Source organism: Rana temporaria, chromosome 13 (assembly GCF_905171775.1).
Source record: "Rana temporaria chromosome 13, aRanTem1.1, whole genome shotgun sequence".
Classification (NCBI taxonomy): domain Eukaryota; kingdom Metazoa; phylum Chordata; class Amphibia; order Anura; family Ranidae; genus Rana; species Rana temporaria.
Window position 1 is genome coordinate 112,338,141 of NC_053501.1, and position 23,769 is coordinate 112,361,909.

Sequence of the window (23,769 nt, forward strand, 5' to 3'; positions counted from 1 at the left end):
TGTCTATGGGCTGACTGCCTGCAGCACTACAACCCTCAGCAAGCTTATTGTCATTAATAAAGTTCCCACCACCATCCTGCACACACACTGTACCTGCTTGCTGGGTTGTCACCTGTGCGATTTTATGGCTGGGATCAGAGCTTCCCTCAGCTGCTGCAGACTCCATGGTGGATCTTGCTCTTTCCACAGGACTAGAAACGGTGTCCATCTTGACATCACCATCTGGGGAAGCCGCACCTGGAGGGGATTCCAGCTTGGTTATGAAATCCAGCATGGCAGGACCTTCACCCTCCTGAGACATTCCACATTGCTGGGGTGTGAAGGGGGCAGAGGGCATAGCGGATGTCCGAGGTGTTGAACAGGTGGACTCATCCTCCGGGCCCACCTTCTCACTCACCGCCGACCCTGCCTGTACCTGCATCTCCTCGCTGGTCTCCCCATCCTCCATGCATGAAGCGGCTCCTCTTCTCATGCGATTAAATCGCTCCTCATTCCTATATTTTTCTTTAAATATTCCGCTATTTTCCTTTAGAGAGCTCACCAGTTCTTTCTGCTTCCTTACAGCTTGTTCCAGGTCCTTCAGCTCAGGCCTCAGAGCCGGTCTTTTCTTACTGTATACTTTAGCACAGATCTGTTTTTTCTTCCTGAACTCAGCCATCAAGACCATCAATCTCTCCTCCTCCTTCTCAATCCGCTTCAACTTACTGACAGTCCTCTGTCTGAAGGCTGACAGGGACTCATCTTTCCTTTGGGTAGGCCCAGAATCTTCCACAGGCCTATCCAGGGGGGCCCCGCCCGACTCTTCCCCAGGATCCAGCATCCCTCCTGGGGCAGAGAAGCCACTCTAGCCCCTGGTCTCTGGAGGACAGGAGCAAAGGAACTAGCAACCACACCCTTCACTGACAAGGAGTGGAATGGCAGTTTCCCACCATCCCTGTGCTGAGTTCCTGGGTCTGTACACCTGCTATGCCCATTATGAGGAGTTTCCACCATCCCTGTGTTGAGTTTTCCGGGTCAGTATACCTGCTATACCCATTATGAGGGGTTCCCACCATCCCTGTGCTTAGTTCCCGAGTCTGTACACCCACTGTGCCCATTATGAGGAGTTTCCACCATCCCTGTGCTGAGTTCCTGGGCCTGTACACCTGCTGTGCTCATTATGAGGGGTTCCCACCATCCCTGTGCTGAGTTCCTGGGTCTGTACACCTGTTGTGCTCATTATGAGGGGTTCCCACCATCCCTGTGCTGAGTTCCCAGATATGTACACCTGCTGTGCCCATTATGAGGGGTTCCCACCATCCCTGTGCTGAGTTCCCGGGTCTGTACACCCGCTGTGCCCATTATGAGAGGTTCCCACCATCCCTGTGCTGAGTTCCTGGGTCTGTACACCCGCTGTGCCCATTATGAGGGGTTCCCACCATCCCTGTGCTGAGTTTCCGGGTCTGTACATCTGCTGTGCCCATTATGAGGGGTTCCCACCATCCCTGTGCTGAGTTCCCGGGTCTGTACACCCGCTGTGCCCATTATGAGGGGTTCCCACCATCCCTGTGCTGAGTTCCCAGATCTGTACACATGCTTTGCCCATTATGAGGGGTTCCCACCATCCCTGTGCTGAGTTTCCGGGTCTGTACACCTGCTTTGCCCATTATGAGGGGTTCCCACCATCCCTGTGCTGAGTTCCCGGGTCTGTACACCCGCTGTGCCCATTATGAGGGGTTAATTTTGTTTATTGAAAATCTTACAAACAAAAACTTATACAATAAAACCATAATAAATAAATAAGTAAAACATATTTACAAAATAATTGAATATAAATACAAACAGAAACAACAAGAACAAAATAAACATAATCCCTACGAGAAGCCAGACTAAGAAACATCACCGTCACCATGCATGTAGCCTTTTATCAAAAATATATTTGATCTGAAAATCTAGGGGAGTGAAGCAAGGATAGAAAGAAAAGCCGCACACCCCGAGATCAACAGGCAGCAGCTACAGAGTCCTCCTGATATTCCTCCACGCCCTTATCCAGGCCTCCTGCTGCCACCTGTTTTTCTCAAGACCCCAAATCTTCCCAACCTCACCCAGAATGTCCTGCACCACCACTTCGACAGGGAGGATTTTACTCCGTAAGGATACCTGACACCGTGCATTCCACGTGAAAAAACGGACTACTAGACTAACTAAAAAAAGTGTTTCCAAATCATAATCCTGATGAGTCTGGAATGCCCCATACACCCACTCTGCATAACTCATATGGGTGGAGGAAATGTATTATTATTATTAGTATTATTATTATTATTATTATTATTATTATTATTATTATCATTATCAATAAAATAGTAGCTGACCCCTTCGTGCTTCGTCTGGCTATAGAAAAACCTCAGTGGAGGATGAGTCATTTCATATTAACAAAAAAAAGGGAATTACGTGTCTGTGGTTTAAAGTTGAAAGATGAGTGCAGCACCTTTCGGTTTCCAGTTACCATAACTACACCGTACATCCTTCTTATCATAAAACAAAATAATACCAGACAAGGAACAATGACAGGCAACCGGCTTTCTAAGACTGAAGCCCGAATCAAGATGATTTCTGATTGGCTGATTATTGCTTTTTTTTTAGTTAATATTCAAAAAAACAATGATTTTAGTATATGGTGGATGTCAGGGATTATAATCCTGAAGTCTATCTGGTCGTTGGGAACTATAATTGGGAGATCTCTGTACACATCTTTTCTGCCCATTATGAGGGGTTCCCACCATCCCTGTGCTGAGTTCCCGGGTCTGTACACCCGCTGTGCCCATTATGAGGGGTTCCCACCATCCCTGTGCTGAGTTCTCAGGTCTGTACACCCGCTGTGCCCATTATAAAGGGTTCCCACCATCCCTGTGCTGAGTTCCCGGGTCTGTACACCTGATGTGCCCATTATGAGGGGTTCCCACCATCCCTGTGCTGAGTTCCCAGGTCTGTACACCCGCTGTGCCCATTATGAGGAGTTCCCACCATTCCTGTGCTGAGTTCCCGGGTCTGTACACCCGCTGTGCCCATTATGAGGGGTTCCCACCATCCCTGTGCTGAGTTCCCGGGTCTGTACACCCGCTGTGCCCATTATGAGGGGTTCCCACCATCCCTGTGCTGAGTTCCCGGGTCTGTACACCCGCTGTGCCCATTATGAGGAGTTCCCACCATTCCTGTGCTGAGTTCCCGGGTCTGTACACCCGCTGTGCCCATTATGAGGGGTTCCCACCATCCCTGTGCTGAGTTCCCGGGTCTGTACACCCGCTGTGCCCATTATGAGGAGTTCCCACCATCCCTGTGCTGAGTTCCCGGGTCTGTACACCCGCTGTGCGCATTATGAGGGGTTCCCACCATCCCTGTGCTGAGTTCCTGGGTCTGTACACCTGCTGTGCCCATTATGAGGGGTTCCCACCATCCCTGTGCTGAGTTCCCGGGTCTGTACACCCGCTGTGCCCATTATGAGGGGTTCCCACCATCCCTGTGCTGAGTTCCCGGGTCTGTACACCCGCTGTGCCCATTATGAGGGGTTCCCACTATCCCTGTGCTGAGTTCCCGGGTCTGTACACCTGCTGTGCCCATTATGAGGGGTTCCCACCATCCCTGTGCTGAGTTCCTGGGTCTGTACACCTGCTGTGCCCATTATGAGGGGTTCCCACCATCCCTGTGCTGAGTTCCCGGGTCTGTACACCCGCTGTGCCCATTACGAGGGGTTCCCACCATCCCTGTGCTGAGCTCCCGGGTCATGTGTGCATTATGAGAGGTTCTCACGATTACCAGAGACTGAATCAGCCCAACAGACTCCACCTATAAATAAAAATACGGCTTTTGAGTAGACAGAGGCCAGACTCCCTTATGAAAATGGAGACTATGTGGGGGCAGGGCGTTATTCATCTCATGCCACTGGAGGTATCACCCCTAGCAACAGATGAGTAGAGGAGAATACATATGATGTGGGACTTTACATATACCATTGGAGGTCTAACACAAAAAATAAAAATATAGAGTTAAGCATCAACTTTATTACAGCATGTTAGAGACATACAAGTTAAAACCATTTAAAACATCAGCATATAATAGTTTGTAATAGCCAAAGATACATTTAACATTCAACTAGTTATTTATATATAAGTTGGCCTTGAGTTTAAAATGTAAAGGTCAACGTGTTTCGTGCGATTCCCCGCTTCATCAGGACCTGGGACCTCAAATGCAAAAAAAAAAGGATGAAACAATAAAAAGATGGAAAATGTAAAGATCAACGTGTTTCGTGCGATCCCCCCGCTTCATCAGAACCTGAGACCTCAAATGCAATTTTTTTTTTAAAATGATGAAACAATAAACAGATCAAAATGTAAAGAGCCTCCATCGGAGGTTCATCACCGAGATCAGACTGACACGCCACACCACCGATCGCCGTGAGGCGCGCCCCCATGGGCATGCGGCGGCTTTTATCCTGCTGGATATCACACGACACACAGTCAGAATAATTGAACCACCGCCCGGCCGTCATTCTCCTACAGGCCAGACAGGAAGTGGTTAAAAAAAGTTGCACAAAAAAATTAAAAAATAAAATGACTTCACCGGAAACACCCTGAAAAAAATCACATTTGATATAACGCTTTTAGATTAGATCCTCTTTTCTGGGCGTAGGCAGCTGTTTTTTTCCTGTGTGCGCCTTCCTTTGTTGTGTCATTTTATCCGGATAAATCTTTGTGGTGAGCAAATCTTTTTTTTTTTTTGCTTTCAGATGTTGCGATAGAAGTTTTGGCGTGTGGGTTTCTATCTTATTGTGCCAAGACATAGACGGTGGTGGGAAGAGCCCCATCAGTTCCATCATCAAAATCCAGATTCCTTGTCGGAAGTTGCGTGGCTGCGCCGTCACGTGACCTTGTCCCGCATTTCCCGTAGTGAGCCACGAACCAGCAGAGGGCCATAAAAACGCAGGCGGCCACCAGGAGCCTTATGAAGTTCAAGAGGCTGTGATCTCCTTCCGTAGTTCTTCCTGCAATGACAGAGAAGAGGTTAATTCGTCCGTCAAAGGACCTTCTAAATGTGAACGTTCCGTTGGGTTTTCAATGTTCAAACATTTCAGGCTGAGAAAAGGCTGAGACCACCATGTCCACCATGTACACCATGTCCACCATAGCCACCATGTCCACCATGTCCCCCATGTACACCATGTCCACCATGTCCCCCATGTACACCATGTCCACTATGTACACCATATACACCATATACACCACGTACACCACGTACACCATGTCCACCATGTCCACCATGTACACCATGTCCACCATGGAGACCATGTCCACCATGTACACCATGTCCACCATATACACCACGTACACCATGTCCACCATGTACACCATGTACACCATGTCCACCATGTACACCATGTCCATCACGTCCACCATGTCCACCATGGAGACCATGTCCACCATGTCCACCATGTCCACCATGTACACCATTTCCATCATGTCCACCATGTCCACCATGTACACCATGTACACCATTTCCACCACGTACACCATGTCCACCATGTCCACCATGTACACCACGTACACCATGTTCACCACGTACACCATGTCCACCATGTCCACCATGTACACCATGTCCACCACGTACACCATGTCCACCACGTACACTATGTACACCATGTACACCATGTCCACCATGTACACCACGTCCACCATGTCCACCATGTACACCACGTCCACCATGTCCACCACGTACACCATGTCCACCATGTACACCACGTACACCACGTCCACTACGTCTACCACGTACACCATGTACACCATGTCCACCACGTACACCATGTACACCATGTACACCATGTCCACCATGTACACCACGTACACCACGTCCACTACGTCTACCACGTACACCATGTACACCACGTCCACCACGTCCACCACGTACACCACGTACACCATGTCCACCATGTCCACCATGTCCACCATGTCCACCATGTCCACCATGTCCACCATGTCCATCATGTACACCTAGGGTTGCCACCTCATCCCTTTAAACCCGAACACATATGAATTTCACAGGTTCTGAGGCTAATTTATTGCAGATAAGGCACCAAGTGAGTTTAACTATCACCTTAATCAGCCACAGAACCTGTGTAATTAGTATGTGTTCGGGTTTAAAGGGATGAGGTGGCAACCCTATGTAAACCATGTCCACCATGTCCACCTCGTCCAACATCAGTGCCTGACCTCACAGATGCGCTTCTGGAAGAATGGTCAAACATTTAACTTCCTAAACCTTGTGGACGGCCTTCCCAGGAGATTGATGCTGTTATATCTGCAAAGGGCGGGGCCAACTCAATTTTGAACCCTATGGACAAAGACTGGGGTGCCATTAAAGTTCATGTGTGTGTAAAGGCAGGCGTCCCAATACTTTTGGTAATATCGTGTATTTTCTATGCTTTTTTAGCGCCATCTAATGGTCGTAATACCTCATTTGTACGACTTGGGGGGGGGGGGGGGCAGGGGTGTTGGATGTCAGTGTCCCCCCCTCCCCCTACAGTGTGGCTCTATCCTCCAACTCCTACATCATGGCTGGGTCCTCCAGTGACAGAGAGGTGATTCTGGGACTCTCTCCAGCTTGTGTCGCCTCACCTGTAGAAGACAATGGCGGTGAAACAATCCTTCCTGTGTCTGAGGAGCCGTTGCAACCTGTTGTGGCGAAAAGAAAAAGTGCAATGTATTAACTGTGTTAATTAAAGAAACAGTCTATCCCCAAAACATTATGGGTGGAATCTGAAGGGTTCCTCCTCCTTCTTCTCTTGGACTACGGAATTATTTAACTTTGTATTGAGAAGATCTCAGAGTAGAAGTTTAGCAAAAGACACAGGGCAGGGCTGACACCATTAAAAATATTGTATGCTGTCAGCCCATAGAGCTGCACGATTAGTCATTAAAAGATCGTGATCTCGATTCAACCTCCCCCCACACGATCCTAATCCAGCATTTCCACGATTCATGTAACAAGTGCAGAGCAGTTCCCTGCTGTCAAAAAAAAGAAAGAAAAAGAAGCAAAACGGAAATGTTTATCAACAACATTGCTCAGCGCTGAAAGAGAGATAAAAATAAACATTGTATCTTTCTGTTTATTCATTTACAGATCAAATGGATGAACTTCAGTCTGTAAAGGAAGTCAGTTTAAAGCAACCTTGTCAAGTAAAGAAAATGTTTTAAATGTTTTTCTTTTTATTAAGTTGTTCCTCTGTTTAACCCCTTAAGGACCGCCCAGCGCCGATATTCGTCGGCAGAAGGGCACGGCTGGGCACAAGCACGTACAGGTACGTGGCCCTTTAAGTGCCCAGCCGCGGGTCGTGCGCCGCCGCCGGCAGGCTCGCGATCCGGTCCAAAGCTCCGTGATCGCGCCCGCGGACCCGATCGCCACCGGTGTCCCACGATCGGGGCACAGGAGCTGAAGAACGGGGAGAGCTGTGTGTAAACAAACCTTCCCCGTTCTTCACTGTGGCAGCGTCAGTGATCGTCTGTTCCCTGATATAGGGAACGACGATCAGTGACATCACACATCCAGCCACGCCCCCCCCACAGTAAGAAACACATATTAGGACACACGTAACCCCTTTAGCGCCCCCTAGTGGTTAACCCCTTCACTGCCAGTGTCATTTTCACAGTAATCAGTGCATTTTTATAGCACTTTTCGCTGTGAAAATGACAATGGTCCCAAAAATGTGTTAAAAGTGTCCGATGTGTCCGCCATAATGTCGCAGTCACGAAAAAAAATCGCTGATCGCCGCCATTGCTAGTAAAAAAAAATATTAATAAAAATGCCATACAACTATCCCCTATTTTGTAAACGCTATAAATTTTGCGCAAACCAATCAGTAAGCGCTTATTGCGTTTTTTTTTTTTTTTTTTACCAAAAATATGTAGAAGAATACGTATCGGCCTAAACTGAGGGAAAAAATACTTTTTTATATATATTTTTGGGGGATATTTATTATAGCAACAAGTAAAAGATAGTGATTTTTTTTCTAAATTGTCGCTCTATTTTTGTTTATAGTGCACAAAATAAAAACCGCAGAGGTGATCAAATACCACCAAAAGAAAGCTCTATTTGTGGGGATGAAAGGACGTCAATTTTGTTTGGGTGCCAAGTCGCACGACCGCGCAATTGTCAGTTAAAGTGACGCAGTGCCGAATCGCAAAAAGGGGCCCGGTCCTTTACCTGCATAATGGTCCGGGGCTGAAGTGGTTAAGTAATAACCAAAAGCCGAACAGCACAATCTAAAATATGAAAGAAAGCAATTCTTTAAAATGGCCACTAGATGGCCTCAGCTACATTGTTTTTCAAAGAAGGACACAGAGTTCTAACCAGTTGTAGAATAATGGAGCCTGAGCCGCCATCTAGTGGTCTCTTTTGAGATTTTTTGTCTTTTATAATAACGAAGCATAGTGCACCCCATGAGATCGAATTTTTTTTTAGAAATAGTTTTACACAAGATTTATACATCATTCACACTATTTCCAAATTGCATTTAATTAGACAAATGTGTTAATTTTATTATATATATATGTATACACACACAGTATATACTATCTATCTAAGTCAGGGGAAAATCGTGGGTGCGCGATATACGCCGATCCCCGCTGTCTCCGACATTGTCCGAGCCGAGCCGAGTGTACTGCGCACTTGGCTAGGCTCGGCCGCGCTCGACTCCGCCCGCAGCCACGCGAAAGGAGCCGAGAGGAGCCGAGTGAGCAGGAAATCCGGCTCTGCACAGCGCGCCAAATTCAAACACACGCCGCTGCAACCCCGCAGACGGACACCCACAAGACTCGACGGACCCCGCCGCAGAAAAACACCCACAAGGCTTCACGGCCCCCGCCGCAGATGGACACCCACAAGGCTCGACAGACCCCGCCGCAGACGGACACCCACAAGGCTCGACGGCCCCTGCCACAGACGGACACCCATAAGGCTCGACGGCCCCCGCCGCAGACGGACACCCACAAGGCTCGACAGACCCTGCGCAAGGCTGCAGACGGACGCCGGACAAGGCCGCCGATGGACGCCGGGCAAGACAGCAGACGGACACCGACAAGGCCGTAAAACGGACGCCAGACAAGGCCGCCGATGGACGCCGGGACAAGGCCGCAGATGGACGCCGGGCAAGACAGCAGACGGACACCGACAAGGCCGTAAAACGGACGCCAGACAAGGCCGCCGATGGACGCCGGGACAAGGCCGCAGATGGACGCCGGGCAAGACAGCAGACGGACACCGACAAGGCCGTAAAACGGACGCCAGACAAGGCCGCCGATGGACGCCGGGCAAGACATCCAAAATGTAAGTTTTTTCCCTAAACGTCCCTTCTCAGCTTGTGGTGCACGCTATACGCCGGCGCACGGTATATGCCGATAAATACGGTATATGGCACCTCCAGAACTGAGTGTGAAGGTATGTAATGGAAAAAGATGCTGGAGGGTCTATTGATGCTGGCTGCTGGGGAATCTATTGTTGCTGGAGGGGATTTATTTTTGCAGAGGAAGGGGGGTCTATTGTTGCTGGAGAGTTCTTCTGTTGCTCGTGAGGGATCTATTGTATGCTGGGGGTCAGTCGTTGCTGGGAGGGATGTACTGTTGAGTGAGGGGTCTTTGTTACTGGCTGTTAGAGGGTCTATTGATGCTGGCTACTGGGGAATCTATTGTTGCTGGGGGGGGGGTCAGTCATTGCTGGGAGGGATGTACTGTTGAGTGAGGGGTCTTTGTTACTGGCTGTTAGAGGGTCTATTGATGCTGGCTACTGGGGAATCTATTGTTGCTGGTGGGGAATCTATTGTTGCTGGGGGGGGGGGTCAGTCATTGCTGGGAGGGATGTACTGTTGAGGGAGGGGTCTTTGTTACTGGCTGTTAGAGGGTCTATTGATGCTGGCTGCTGGGGAATCTATTGTTGCTGGGGGGGATTTATTTTTACAGAGGAAGGGGGGTCTATTGTTGCTGGAGAGTTCTTCTGTTGCTCGTGAGGGATCTATTGTATGCTGGGGGTCAGTCGTTGCTGGGAGGGATGTACTGTTGAGTGAGGGGTCTTTGTTGCTGGCTGTTAGAGGGTCTATTGATGCTGGCTACTGGGGAATCTATTGTTGCTGGGGGGGGGGGTCAGTCATTGCTGGGAGGGATGTACTGTTGAGGGAGGGGTCTTTGTTACTGGCTGTTAGAGGGTCTATTGATGCTGGCTACTGGGGAATCTATTGTTGCTGGTGGGGGATCTATTTTTGCTGAGGGGTGGGTCTTATGTTGCAGGGGGTTGTCATGTGTTGCTGGGAGGAATCTACCGTTGAAGGAGGGTTATAATGTTGCTGGCTTCTGGAGGGTCTATAAATGCTGGCTGTTGGAAGCCCATTGTTGCTGGGGTAGATCTATTGTCGCTGGGGGTGCTTCGGAGGCACGGCCTCCTTCTTCAGATCACCCTCAGCTCTTGGGAGCCAACCCAGTCATAGAGGCCAGGAAAGGAGGCACACATCTTGCTGTACATGCCATCCAAGTCCCATGTTTGCGAGTGCGATCCTCTACGTTTTGATTTTGCATTTTCGGGGGTGCGCTCTCTCTTTTCCTCTGTAGGTTTCAGATTACGTCCGCCACCCAGTGGATCTTTGAGAGAACTGCAGCACCAAGAGCAAGAGAACTTTTATATAGACTGTTAACATTGAAGAGTTGTTTGTGGGGTCTGCGCCGATTGTTTATTTTTTTTTTGTGTGTTTGGACTCTTCCCCAAACTATTACCATAAGGTTAAAAAAGAGCACAGTTTTCCACAATATCTTATATATAAACATTTATTACAGGTTGCAACAACTAGTAACTAGTAAGTTGTACGTCCGGCGTAAAGTTATTCCCCATAAAGGAGGTGCAACCCAGCAGCAGCCATACAAAGGTCTGCACCAGGGAACACAAGCCGGCGTATTTTATGTTGGACGTGTGTCTGGCTGGGCGTAGGTTACGTTCACGCCGTACGCAGTGATCCGCCGTAGTTTAGGCAGTTGTTCCGACGTGGTTGTGAGCATGCGCAGGGGGATGCGTCCACGTCTCGGCGCATGCGCAGTTTGTGATACGTACCTGTCTGGCGCTCGGACCATAATTTGCATGGGGTCACGCCTCATTTGCATGGGTCACGCCCACTTCCACCTACGCCGGCGTACGCCTTCGAAAACCCAGCGCAGCGTAGGGAGCACTGGCTTGGTGAATTCCATGCTTGCCTCTCTGCGCTGCCTTGGCGTAGCGTACATTGTTTGCGCTACGGTGGCGTAATGTGCGCCTGCTCTCTGTGAATCTGGGCCTATGTTTTTTTTTAAAGAGAGACCATTGAAGAAACTGTTTTCTTTTAGACTTTCTCTCTGTCAATGAAACTTCTTGAAAAATTCTGCAGGGAGGTAAAGTCACTTATTTGACTCCTTCACTTGTGTTTGTAAATTTTAGCGGGATGTCTTTATAAATGGCACAACCATGGCTCTGCTTAGAGAAGACCATCCACCAAACCCCAATGACTGGGTAAGGAACCAACAGACCAATGGTAACACTGATGGAGATGTAATGGACCTCAGGTAGGATGGGACCAGGGCCGCCATCAGAGGGGTACAGTCAGTACACCTGTAAGGAGCCCGCAGGTCCCCAGGGGCCCGAATGGAAACCCTCTTTTTTTTTAAGGGGCCTGGAGGTCCCCAGGGGCCCGAATGGAAACCCCCTTTTTTTTGTAAGGGGCCCGGAGGTCCCCAGGGGCCCGCATGGCAACCCCCCTTTTTTTTTTTATACAATTTTTATATATATATATATATATATATATATATATATATATATATATATATATATATTTTTTTTTTTAAAGGGCCCAGGGGTCCCCAGGGGCCCGGAGGTCCCCAGGACCCCGGCTGACAACCCCTCTTCTTTTTTTATAATTTTTTTTCATATATATTTTTTTTATTACATTTTTTAATTTTTATTCAAAGTTTTTAAAAGTTTTTTATATATTTTTTTGTTTGTTTTTATTAAAGGACTCAGAGGTCCCCAGGGACCCAAATGTCCCCAGGCCCCCGGATGGCAACCCCCCTTTTTTTTTATTAAAAAAAAATATTTACATTTATATATATATATATATATATATATTTTTTTATTTCTTTGTATTAAAGGGCCCAGAGGTCCCCAGGGCCCTGGATGGCTACCACCCTTTTGTCCCCCCCTTTTTTTATAAATATTTATTATTTTTTTATTAAAGTCCCAGAGTTCCCCAGGGCCCCGGATGGCTACCCCCCTTTTTTATAATTGTTTTTATATATTTTATATATTTTTTTATTAAATTTTTTTGTAAGGGGCAAAGAGGTCCCCAGGGCAACCTCCCCCCCAATTTGTGGCACCCCCCCTCCACTTCTCAATTTGTGGCAGCCCCCCGCTTCTCAATTTGAGGCGGCAGCAACCCCCCCCCCCGGTTCTCTGCTCCAGGGGGCCCATGGCTGAAGCTGTGTAAGGGGCCCCATAATTCCTGATGGCGGCCCTGGATGGGACAATTGTCCATGGACAACTATAACCTGGTCACTATGCGAAGCCCCGAGACTTTAGTTGTGACTTTAGCTGTAATGTAACTTACTGTAGACTCGAAGGTCGTAGTACTGAGCACATAGTTGGGTCTTGGTTGTTGCATTTCTTAGTGTACTTGCTGTGTAAGTCCCCTGGTCTTCTCCGGCCAGCCCGGTTATGTTGAGTGACCCATCCGCCATGGCGTACACTTTCCCTCTGTAGCGTTTATCCCGGACCTTAATAAAGCCGCCTATTCCAGTGGTGGCAAAATGGCGTCCAGCTGATAGCCATGTGATCTCACCCATTATTCCATTGCGTTCCACTCTCAGGATGACATCTCGGCCCTCGGTACCATTCACAGTCCTTCTTTCTCCACAAAGACGGTCACATAATATACCTGATAAGGGTAAAAACAGATGAAGTCTTAGATAGTTGTTCATTTACTATGGAAAGATCTCTGGGCACATACCTACAAACAACAACCCTCAACCCTCAACCATACATGAATCTATGTATGGTGATAGAGCAGTGCCAGGAGAGAGGGGGCGGCGCCCATGCGCCCCTTATGGACGTACCGCCACCGCCACTGAGTGTAAGGAACATTCTTCCCACTGACCATCACACCAATGTATTATGAGTTGCAGATATCGTCATTTTTATCAGGGGTTCCCTGAGATCGGAAACGTATATCAAGGGTTCCTCTGTGTGGGAAAGGTGGGTCTACGGTGTTATTTCTTATAAATATAATTATCCGGTTATATTTTGTGTATTTAGAAAAAATGTTCAGAAAGTAAATTTAGAAAATCCTTTTTTTCACCCCTTCCTTACCGAGTCATTGTAAAATGACGTTGGCAGGAACCCTCCCTCCCTCTGGGTGGACGTCATATGACGTCCTGGGCTTCCCGGGCAGCTAGGGGGCGTGCGCGCTCCCGCCGCATCGCTCGGGAACCGGTGCCCGGGCCCGGCGGCCGTGATGTCCCCTGGGCACCGGCGATTGATCCAGGGCCGTCTTAATAGCATCATGGGCCCCTAGGCAAAGTAATGCACTGGGGCCCCTTCCAGCTTGTCCCAATCTACACACCTATCATCAAGAAATAAAGTATAAATAGTTGAAAGAATTAAACATATTCATTAGTACTTTCAATAAAATCGATTTTACAAAAGGAAAACATTCCATTAATCAAAGACTAGTCAACACAAAGGGCACAGTACAAGGGGGGGGGGTCAGGAGGGCACAGGAGGGCACAGTACAAGGGGGGTCAGGACGGCACAATACAGGGGGGGGGTCAGGTGGGCACAGTACAGGGGGGTCAGGAGGGCACAGTACAGGGGGGTCAGGAGGGCACAGTACAGGGGGGTCAGGACGGCACAATACAGGGGGGGTCAGGAGGGCACAGTACAGGGGGGGGTCAGGAGGGCACAGTACAGGGAGGTCAGGAGGGCACAGTACAGAGGGGTCAGGAGGGCACAGTACAGGGGGGGTCAAGAGGGCACAGTACAGGGGGGGTCAGGAGGGCACAGTACAGGGGGGGTCAGGAAGGCACAGTACAGGGGGGTCAGGAGGGCACAGTACAGGGGGGGTCAGGAGGGCACAGTACAGGGGGGGTCAGGAGGGCACAGTACAGGGGGGGTCAGGAGGGTACAGTACAGGGGGTGTCAGGAGGGTACAGTACAGGGGGGTCAGGAGGGCACAGTACGGGGGGGTCAGGAGGGCACAGTACAAGGGGGTCAGGAGGGCACAGTACAGGGGGGTCAAGAGGGCACAGTACAGGGGGGTCAGAAGGGCACAGTACAGGGGGGTCAGAAGGGCACAGTATGGGGGGGTGAGAAGGGTACAGTACAGGGGGGTCAGGTGGGCACAATACAGGGGGGGGGGTCAGGAGGGCACAGTACAAGGGGGTCAGGAGGGCACAGTACAGGGGGGTTAGGAGGGCACAGTACAGGGGGGTCAGAAGGGCACAGTATAGGGGGGTCAGAAGGGCACAGTACAGGGGGGTCAGAAGGGCACAGTATAGGGGGGGGTGAGGAGGGTACAGTACAGGGGGTGTCAGGAGGGCACAGTACAGGGGGGTCAGGAGGGCACAGTACAGGGGGGGTCAAGAAGGCACAGTACAGGGGGGTCAGAAGGGCACAGTACAGGGGGGTCAGAAGGGCACAGTATGGGGGGCTGTGAGGAGGGCACAGTACAGGGGGTGTCAGGAGGGCACAGTACAGGGGGGTCAGGTGGGCACAATACAGGGGGGGGGGGTCAGGAGGGCACAATACAGGGGGGGTCAGGAGGGCACAATACAAGGGGGTCAGGAGGGCACAGCACAGGGGGGGTCAGGAGGGCACAGTACAGGGGGGTCAGAAGGGCACAGTACAGGGGGGGGCCAGGAGGGCACAGTACAGGGGGGGTCAGAAGGGTCCAGTACAGGGGGGGTCAGGAGGGCACAGTACAGGGGGGTCAGAAGGGCACAGTATGGGGGGGGCTGTGAGGAGGGCACAGTACAGGGGGTGTCAGGAGGGCACAGTACAGGGGGGTCAGGTGGGCACAATACAGGGGGGGGGGGGTCAGGAGGGCACAATACAGGGGGGGTCAGGAGGGCACAATACAAGGGGGTCAGGAGGGCACAGCACAGGGGGGGTCAGGAGGGCACAGTACAGGGGGGTCAGAAGGGCACAGTACAGGGGGGGGCCAGGAGGGCACAGTACAGGGGGGGGTCAGAAGGGTCCAGTACAGGGGGGGTCAGGAGGGCACAGTACAGGGGGGTCAGGAGGGCACAGTATAGGTTCTGGGACGCTTCCCAGGACACGACCATATCGGGACTGTTTAGTAAAAAGCATGCTTGTCCCAGCAAATCCGGGACAGTTAGCAAGTATGATGTAATGCAAGAATATTGTTGGGCCCCCATGTACCTGGGGCCCCTGGGCAGTGCCCAGGAGTGCCCTTGTATTAATATGGCCCTGGATTGCCCGCAATCACAGCAGGACCGTGGATCTGTGGGTGTAATGATCAGATCCACATCCTGTCAGAGGTGAGGAGACCGATGTGTGTTCCCAGTACAGAGGAACACAGATTGGAGTCCCCTCCCCCTACAGTTAGAATCACACACTAGGGAACATATTTAACCCCTTCAGCGCCCCTAGTGTTAACCCCTTCCCTGCCAGTCACAATTATACAGTGATCAGTGCATTTTTATAGCACTAATCGCTGTATAAATGTGAATGGTCCCAAAAACGTGTCAAAAGTGTCCGATCTGTCCGCCGCAATGTCACGGTCACAGATCGCCGCCGTTACTAGTAAAAAAATAATAATAATAATAATAAAAATGCCATAAATCTATCCCCTATTTTGTAGACGCTATAACTTTTGCGCAAACCAACCGATAAAAATATGTAGAAGAATACGTATCGGCCTAAACTGAGGAAACTGAGGATTTTTTAGTTATTTTTTTAAATTGGGATATTTATTAAATCAAAAAGTAAAAAATATTGGCCCGGATTCACATACATCGGCGCATATTTATGCCGGCGTAGAGTATCTAATATACGCTACGCCGACGTAGCGCAGAGAGGCAAGCACTGAATTCACAAAGCACTTGCCTCCCAAACTGTGCTGGGTTCCCTCGGCGTAAGCTGTCGTAGATGGAAGTGGGCGTGAGCCATGCCAATAAGGCGTGACCCCATGCAAATGATGGGCCGAGTGCCATACAAGTACCTAAAACGAATGGCGCATGCGCCGTCCCGTGGACGTATCCCTGTGCGCATGCTCAGAATCACGTCGAAACAACTGCCTAAGATACGTCAAATCACTTCCTACTACGTGAACGTAATCTACGCCCAGCCCTATTCACGTACAACGTAAACAACGTAAAATACGACGGCTGTGTTCCCTGGTCCATACCTTTGCATGAGTTGCGCCTCATATATGAGGCTTAACTTTACGCCGGACATACGACTTACGAAAACCGCGTATATTATGCGCCGGGCGCAAGTACGTTCGTGAATCGGCGTATCTCCCTCATTTGCATATGTGCATTGAAAATCAATGGGAGCGGCACATGTGCCCAGAGTAAATATGCGCCCACGATACGACGCCGTAGCCAAGTTACGTCGGTCGTAGGAAGCCTATTTCCAGGTGTATCTAGTTTTGTGGGCACGGCGCACAGATACGACGGCGCACATTTACACTTACGCGGCGTATCTCGAGATACGTCGGCATAAGTGCTTTGTGAATCCGGGCCATTGTGTTTTTTTTCAAAATTGTCGCTCTGTTTTTGTTTATAGCGCAAAAAATAAAAACCTCAGAGATGATCAAATACCACCAAAATAAACCTCTATTTGTGGGAAAAAAAACCCATAAAGATTTAATTTGGGTACAGCGTTGCACGACCGCGCAATTGTCATTCAAAGTGTGACAGCGCTGAAAACTAAAAATTGGTCTGGGCAGGGAGGGGGTGAAAATGTCCCGGTATTGAAGTGGTTAAACAATCTACAGAGGTGGCCAATATTCGTTGTTATGGGAGAAGCGATTCCCTGTCACAGGGATAAGAAACGTGTTAATGTGTTCGGCTGGGGAAATGCGTTTTGTTGTATTGGCATCTTTCCACATGCATAGCGCCGGAGCGTCTCCCAGACGTCAGCCGACTCAGCAACTTTCCCTGTTGATGAAGAAGTCTCTTCCATGGCGCGCGGCTGAAGAGCCAGCGCCGTTCTCTCTCAGCATTTTGTTTAACAACATTGAAGCCCAAATGAATTTTTTGTTTAAATCAGCGAAATAAATTGAAGGCGCGTCAAAACAAAACTCAGCTTTTTTTAACCACTTCAATAACCGGACACTTTCACCCCCTTTCCCACCCAGGCAAGTTTTCAGCTTTTAGCTCTGTCACAATTTAAATGACAATTGCACGGTCATGCAACACTTTTATTACCCGTATGACATTTTTTGCATCCATGCTGCCCTGGCATACCTTTGAGGTTCCTAGATTGGTGCCATACAATGTTTTTAAGACTATTTCTTGGAGTTGATCCTTATGTGGGGTCCAATGAAGACCAGATCTTAAACCACTTCAATACCGGGGGGGCACTCATACACCTTCCTGCCCAACCCAATTTTCAGCTTTTAGCGCTGTCGCAATTTGACTGACAATTGCGCGGTCATGCTACACTGCACCCAAACACATTTTTAATAATTTTGTTCCCACAAATAGAGCTTTCCTTTGGTGGTATTTGATCACCTCTGTGATTTTTATTTTTTGCGCAACAAATAAAAAAAGACCGAAAATGTAGGAAAAAAAACGTTTTTCTTTGTTTCTGTTCGTTTTTTTGTAAATAAGTACGTTCTCTTCTTCAATGACGGGCACTGATAAGGGGGCACCGATGAGGGGGCACCGATGAGGTGGCACTGATAGGTGGCACTGAAGGGCACTGATAGGTGGCACTGGTATGCAGCACTGTTGGGCACTCATAGGCGGCACTTATGGGTGGCACTAATGGGCACTCATGAGTGGCACTGATGGGCACTGATAGGTGGCACTGGTATGCGGCACTGTTGGGCACTCATAGGCAGCACTGATGGGCACTAATGGGTGGCACTGATGGGCACTCATAGGCAGCAGTGATGGGTACTTATGGGTGGCGTGGATGGGCACTGATAGGTGGGCACAGATGACACTGATGGGTGGCATTGCTGGGCATCACTGATTTCATTTGTTTCATAATGGTGCCAGTCCAGCGGCGGACTGACAACTCATGGGGCCCCCGGCAATAGGAGATTATGGGGCCCCCGGGCAATAGGAGATTATGGGGCCCCTGAGCAATAGGAGATTATGGGGCTCCCAGGCAATAGATGATGGGGCCACACAGTATGCACACACACATACAATACACATACACAATATACATACACAGAATACACATACACAATATACACACACAGAATACACATACACAATATACACACACAGAATACACATACACACACTGAAAAGGTAACGGAGAGGTAGGGCAGCTATAATCTTGGGATTTTTTAAAAAAATACAGATTTTTACATACTGTCCCTTGTTTTACTGAGGCTGGCAACCCTGATGGGGCCCCCTAGTGGCATGGGGCCCTCGGGCAGTGCCCGAGGGCCCGAATGGTCAGTCCGCCCCTGTCGGCATATGTGGATGGCCATGGGGGATGTACCTGGCCATCCACATATTAGGGAATTCCCTGGTGGTCCTGGCGGCTTCCTTGGTGGTCCAGCATGGGCATCCGCAGGGGGCTGTGCTGATTAACTAACTAACATCGTGATCAGCCGTGATTGGACACTGCTGATCACGTGGTAAAGAGCCTTCGTCAGAAGCTCTTTACCGAGATCGGTGTAGCTGTGTGTCAGACTGACACCCCGCACCACCCATCGCTGCGATGCACGCCCCCCACGGGCGCGGGGCGGCTGTTATCCTGCTGGACGTCATATGACGTCATGTAATGATAAACGAACCACTGCCTGCCCGTCATTTTGCTATAGGCCGGGCGGGGAGTGGTTAAAGTAGTTCATTTTTTTTTTTAATTTGTGTTTGTTGATTTTCAAATTTTTAAATTATTTTTGTATACTGACTGCCTGACTGAACTAGAATTTTGCATCACATTTACAAACAAACAAAAAAAAAAGAACTGTGTTTTAATGTTTGGAATGTGTACAGAAAGGCCCAGATTTACAGAGAGCAGGGCGCACATTATGCCGCCGTAGAGTAACCACCGTACGCTACGCCAATGCAGCGCAGAGAGGCAAGCATTGAATTTAGCAAGCCAGTGCTCCCAACGCTGCGCCAGCGTGGCGTGAGTTTCGTAGGCGTACGCCGGCGTAGGTGGAAGTGGGCGTGACCCATGCAAATGAGGCGTGACCCCATGCAAATGATGGGCGAGCGCCAGACAGGTACGTATCACGAACTGTGCATGCGCACACCCCCCCGCGCCTGCTCACAACCACGCCGGCACAACTGCCTAAGCTACGCCGGATCATTGCGTACGCCGTGAATGTAACATACGCCCAGCCAGACACACGTCCAACGCACAATACGCCGGCTTGTGCTCCCTGGTGCAGACCTAAGCATGTCTGTTGCCGGGTTGCACCTCCTTTATGGGGAATAACTTTACGCTGGACGTACAACTTACGCGCATCTCGCGTAGCATGCGCCAGGCACATGCACGTTCGTGAAACGCCGCATTTCCCTCATTTGCATGTTTGAATGGCTAGTCAATGGGAGCGGCACCATGCTCCCAGCCTAAATGTGCGCCCACCCTACGCCGGCGTAAGCAAGATACGTCGGCGGGGTGTAGCCTGGTTTTAGGCGCATATTAGTTTGTGGGTCTGGCTCACAGATACGACGGCACACATTTGCACTTACGTCGGCGTAACTTGTTATACGTTGGCGTAAGTGCTTTGTGAATCTGGGCCTTTAATGTTAAAAAAATAAAATAACACAAACAATAAAAGGCTAAAATGTTCATGGAATTTATCGCCTTAAATTAAACCCATTCTTCATTCCTATTGCCCAAAATTCTGAATCCAAAAATAAAAAAAATAATAATAATAAAAAAAAAATCCTACATATCAATAAATAAAATTTAGAAGAAGCAATTTCTTCCACAGTTGTCAGACACAAGTAAAAGTAAAACATTTTGTGTTTTTTGTTTGAATTTTTTCTCAAACGACTTAATCACTGTGTAGGAATAATATGTAACAATGTATTTTCTAGGCATATTATTGTGCTGATGCTTCAATCATTTTATTCAGGTACAATGCTACATTTATATAAAAAGAAAACCAAAATACAAAAGCAACTCACATTTTTGGAGATAAAGGAAACCCAAAAACAGATGAAGCATCTTCTTCCCGATCATTGGGAGAGTTTGTGGTGAACGGAGAAGGAATCTTATACTGTTACATCGATCGAAAAAGGAACTTGTTTTGGAAAGCAGGACAACTGCTGATTAGAAACCACGAGGGCTGGACTAAGAGTTTTAGGGATATTGTTGGCTTTGTGACTTTTTTTCTTTTAGTAGCTACTGTCACTAAAGGCTTTAGTTACCTACTGGTACTCAGGTGACCCCACATCTTCTGGGTTGGATTTTGATAGAGACCATTGGACCTGGTCCCAAGTAGAAGTGCCAGAGAGGGACACAGACTTATGTCGAGAGTGGAAAAAAGGTGAAGTCAATAATCTGTACATTTAGGTCAGGACAGGTGAAGGGTCAATAAATACGATAGGTAAGTATCATGCGTGGCTGTAGAACATACCTCTCAATCTTAACATAGGATAAAAGGACACCATTTAGCAGAGAAAAATGTAATAGACCACTAAATACCATGATTATGGAGACCATTGCATGCTATGAATATGGAGACGCTTACATAACATGATTTTGGAGACCCTTATATACCATGCTAATGGAGACCCTTAATATCATGATTATGGAGACCATTACATACCATGATTATGGAGACCATTAAATACCATGATTATGGAGACCATTAAATACCATGATTATGGAGACCATTGCATGCTATGAATATGGAGACCTTTGCATGCTATGAATATGGATACCCTTACATACCATGATTGTGGAGACCATTAAATACCATGATTATGGAGACCATTGCATGCTTTGAATATGGAGACCCTTACATAACATGATTATGGAGACCCTTACATGCCATGGTAATAGAGACCCTTATATACCATGATTATGGAGACCATTACATGCCATAATTATGGAGATCCTTACAAACCATGGATTATAGAGACTATTACATACCAGGAGTATGGAGACCCTTCCATAACATGATTATGGACCCCATTACATACCATGTTTTTAGAAACCCTTACATACCAAGATTATGGAGACCCTTACATACCATGATTATGGAAATCCTTACACGCCATGAATATGGAGAACATTACATGCCATAATTATGGAGACCCTTACATACCATGATTATGGAGACCCTTACATACCATGATTATGGAGACCCTTACATACCATCATTATGGAGACCCTTACATACCATCATTATGGAGACCCTTACATACCATGAAAATGGAGACCATTACATACCGTGGTAATGGAGACCCTTACATACCATGTCAATGGAGACAATTACATGCCATAATTTTGGAGATCCTTCCATAACATGATTATGGAGACCCTTACAAACCATGATTATGGACCCCATTACATATCATGATTATGGAGACCCTTACATACCATGATTATGGAAATCCTTACATACCATGATTATGGAGACCATTATATACCATGATTATAGAGACCCTTACATACCATGATTATAGAGACCCTTACATACCATGATTATAGAGACCCTTACATACCATGATTATAGAGACCCTTACATACCATGATTATAGAGACCCTTACATACCATGTGTATGGAGACCTTTACAAACCATAATTATGCAGAACCTTACTTACATGCGTTGCTGATTTCTGTTGGGCGTGCACTCAGTCACACCCACCCCCACCACTTTGACTAACGATTTTTAAAACGAACATTCATGTGGAAATTCTCATCAGTACATTTTATGGACTTGACAAATGTAAAAAAAGTACATAAAAAAACATTTTTTTAACCATCGATTTTTTTAGTGAATGGACTTTCCCGAACGAAAACCACATTTAGTGATAGAAATGTGTTAGTCCATCCTTCTCCTTCAAATGTTCTCGTCACTCGGGTCAAAAACAAATGTTGATTTGACCCTACTAATGATTAGAAAGTTGAACGAATGTTCTCATATCGAACATTTTTCGAACAACATTCTTCTAGTTTATTCGTTTTTTAACATTTGTATTCTCACTTCCTGACCAACGGTCAGAGAGTGAGAAGGAGGTGGGGTGACCATGTATGTACTATGGGAACTGTAACAAAATGTCCCACACTCTCCGTGAGTGCTCTCGTCATATACCGCTTCCTATCAGTCTGGGTATCAGACATTCCAGCTGCTCACAAGCACACAACACGACGATACTTGTTTGTCTGCTGAACATGGACTGGTTTATTAGAAAAAATACAGTAAAAGAAGAGGTGCATACATATCCTGCCCATATTACTCTGAAAATACACCTGTGACCAGACCTAATTAACATGAGCTAATTAACTAATCCCTTTAAGCAGCCAAGATCACTCAGAGACATGACTTTTAGGCTAGACTTGCCGTCTTGTGGCTCAGAAGACACAATCAACATTATCACCAATCAACACAGAACTCCTTCACACAATTACAGGGTCAATTAGCACAATCCCCAATGAAATACCCTTAGAAGTTATCCTAGACTCAATTACATTATGCAGACAACAGACAGACAGGTGGCTGGAGTTGAACACATCAGCCTCTTTCAATTAACATGTTGAGTTCAGAATCAAACATACCAAGAATAGTTTTTACATATATCCTGGGGGATATTGTGGATAAATAATACTGTCCCATTTTAGGTAGTCCAAGATATATTTTCTCAGTCACCCTGTGCCCCTAATGGACATAGGGTGATTTAGACATAAGAGGTGCATGGGGAGCTGAAACAAGAGTATCCCATACTTTCCAAGGGATTCTGGGTTCCACGAGCCCTCCCGTCACAGGAACCAACCTGTGTGTGTTGGGTGGAAAAGAAAGAAAATGAGGCATATAGATACAGATTGCAGGTCTGGATCAGATGGATTGTTGACAGATTGGGTTTATCTATTATCATTTCCATGCATGTAAAAAGATCCAATAGTTAAATCCAAGGTTAAATTAAGTTTGAGATTGAATCCATAACATAAACCAGCACAAAAACCTTGCTCAAGCCCAACGATATCCTGGGGAAGAAGAATTGGTATCGGGAGAGATGATTGGCCTGCACAGTCTATACTAGACATTCTGTATAAGCCTGTTATTCCAGCTATGGGTCACATGCACTGATACTGCTACTGCCTGAAGTTTCAAGTTCAGTTTTATTTTATTCAAAACATCACAAGTTCACAATAAAACATGTTTAAACATAAACAGAACAGAAATGGTCTTCCTTTGTGTCCAATCACATGCAGACACCTGGATTCCTCTTAGAGTTCAGAAAACATTTAGGCCCAGATTCTCGTAGATCGGCGTATCTTTGTGCGGGCGTAACGTATCCTATTTACGTTACACCTCCGCAACTTGGACGAGCAAGTGCAGTATTCTC

The 23,769-nt window shown here is 47.7% G+C and overlaps 1 protein-coding gene across 1 annotated transcript in view; it reads right to left on the bottom strand.

Annotated features, from left to right (window-relative positions):
* Nucleotides 1-20,526, bottom strand: part of LOC120920123 — a 63,666-nt gene extending 43,140 nt beyond the window's left edge. The window contains exons 1-4 of the mRNA XM_040332036.1: nucleotides 20,382-20,526; nucleotides 12,638-12,964; nucleotides 6,645-6,701; nucleotides 4,804-5,017 (exon numbers count right to left, since the gene is read on the bottom strand). Of these exons, the coding sequence (XP_040187970.1) occupies nucleotides 4,804-5,017; nucleotides 6,645-6,701; nucleotides 12,638-12,964; nucleotides 20,382-20,436 (653 nt within the window). The 5' untranslated portion in view covers nucleotides 20,437-20,526. The remainder of the gene's footprint in view (nucleotides 1-4,803; nucleotides 5,018-6,644; nucleotides 6,702-12,637; nucleotides 12,965-20,381) is intronic.
* Between the last annotated feature and the right edge of the window lie 3,243 nt (nucleotides 20,527-23,769).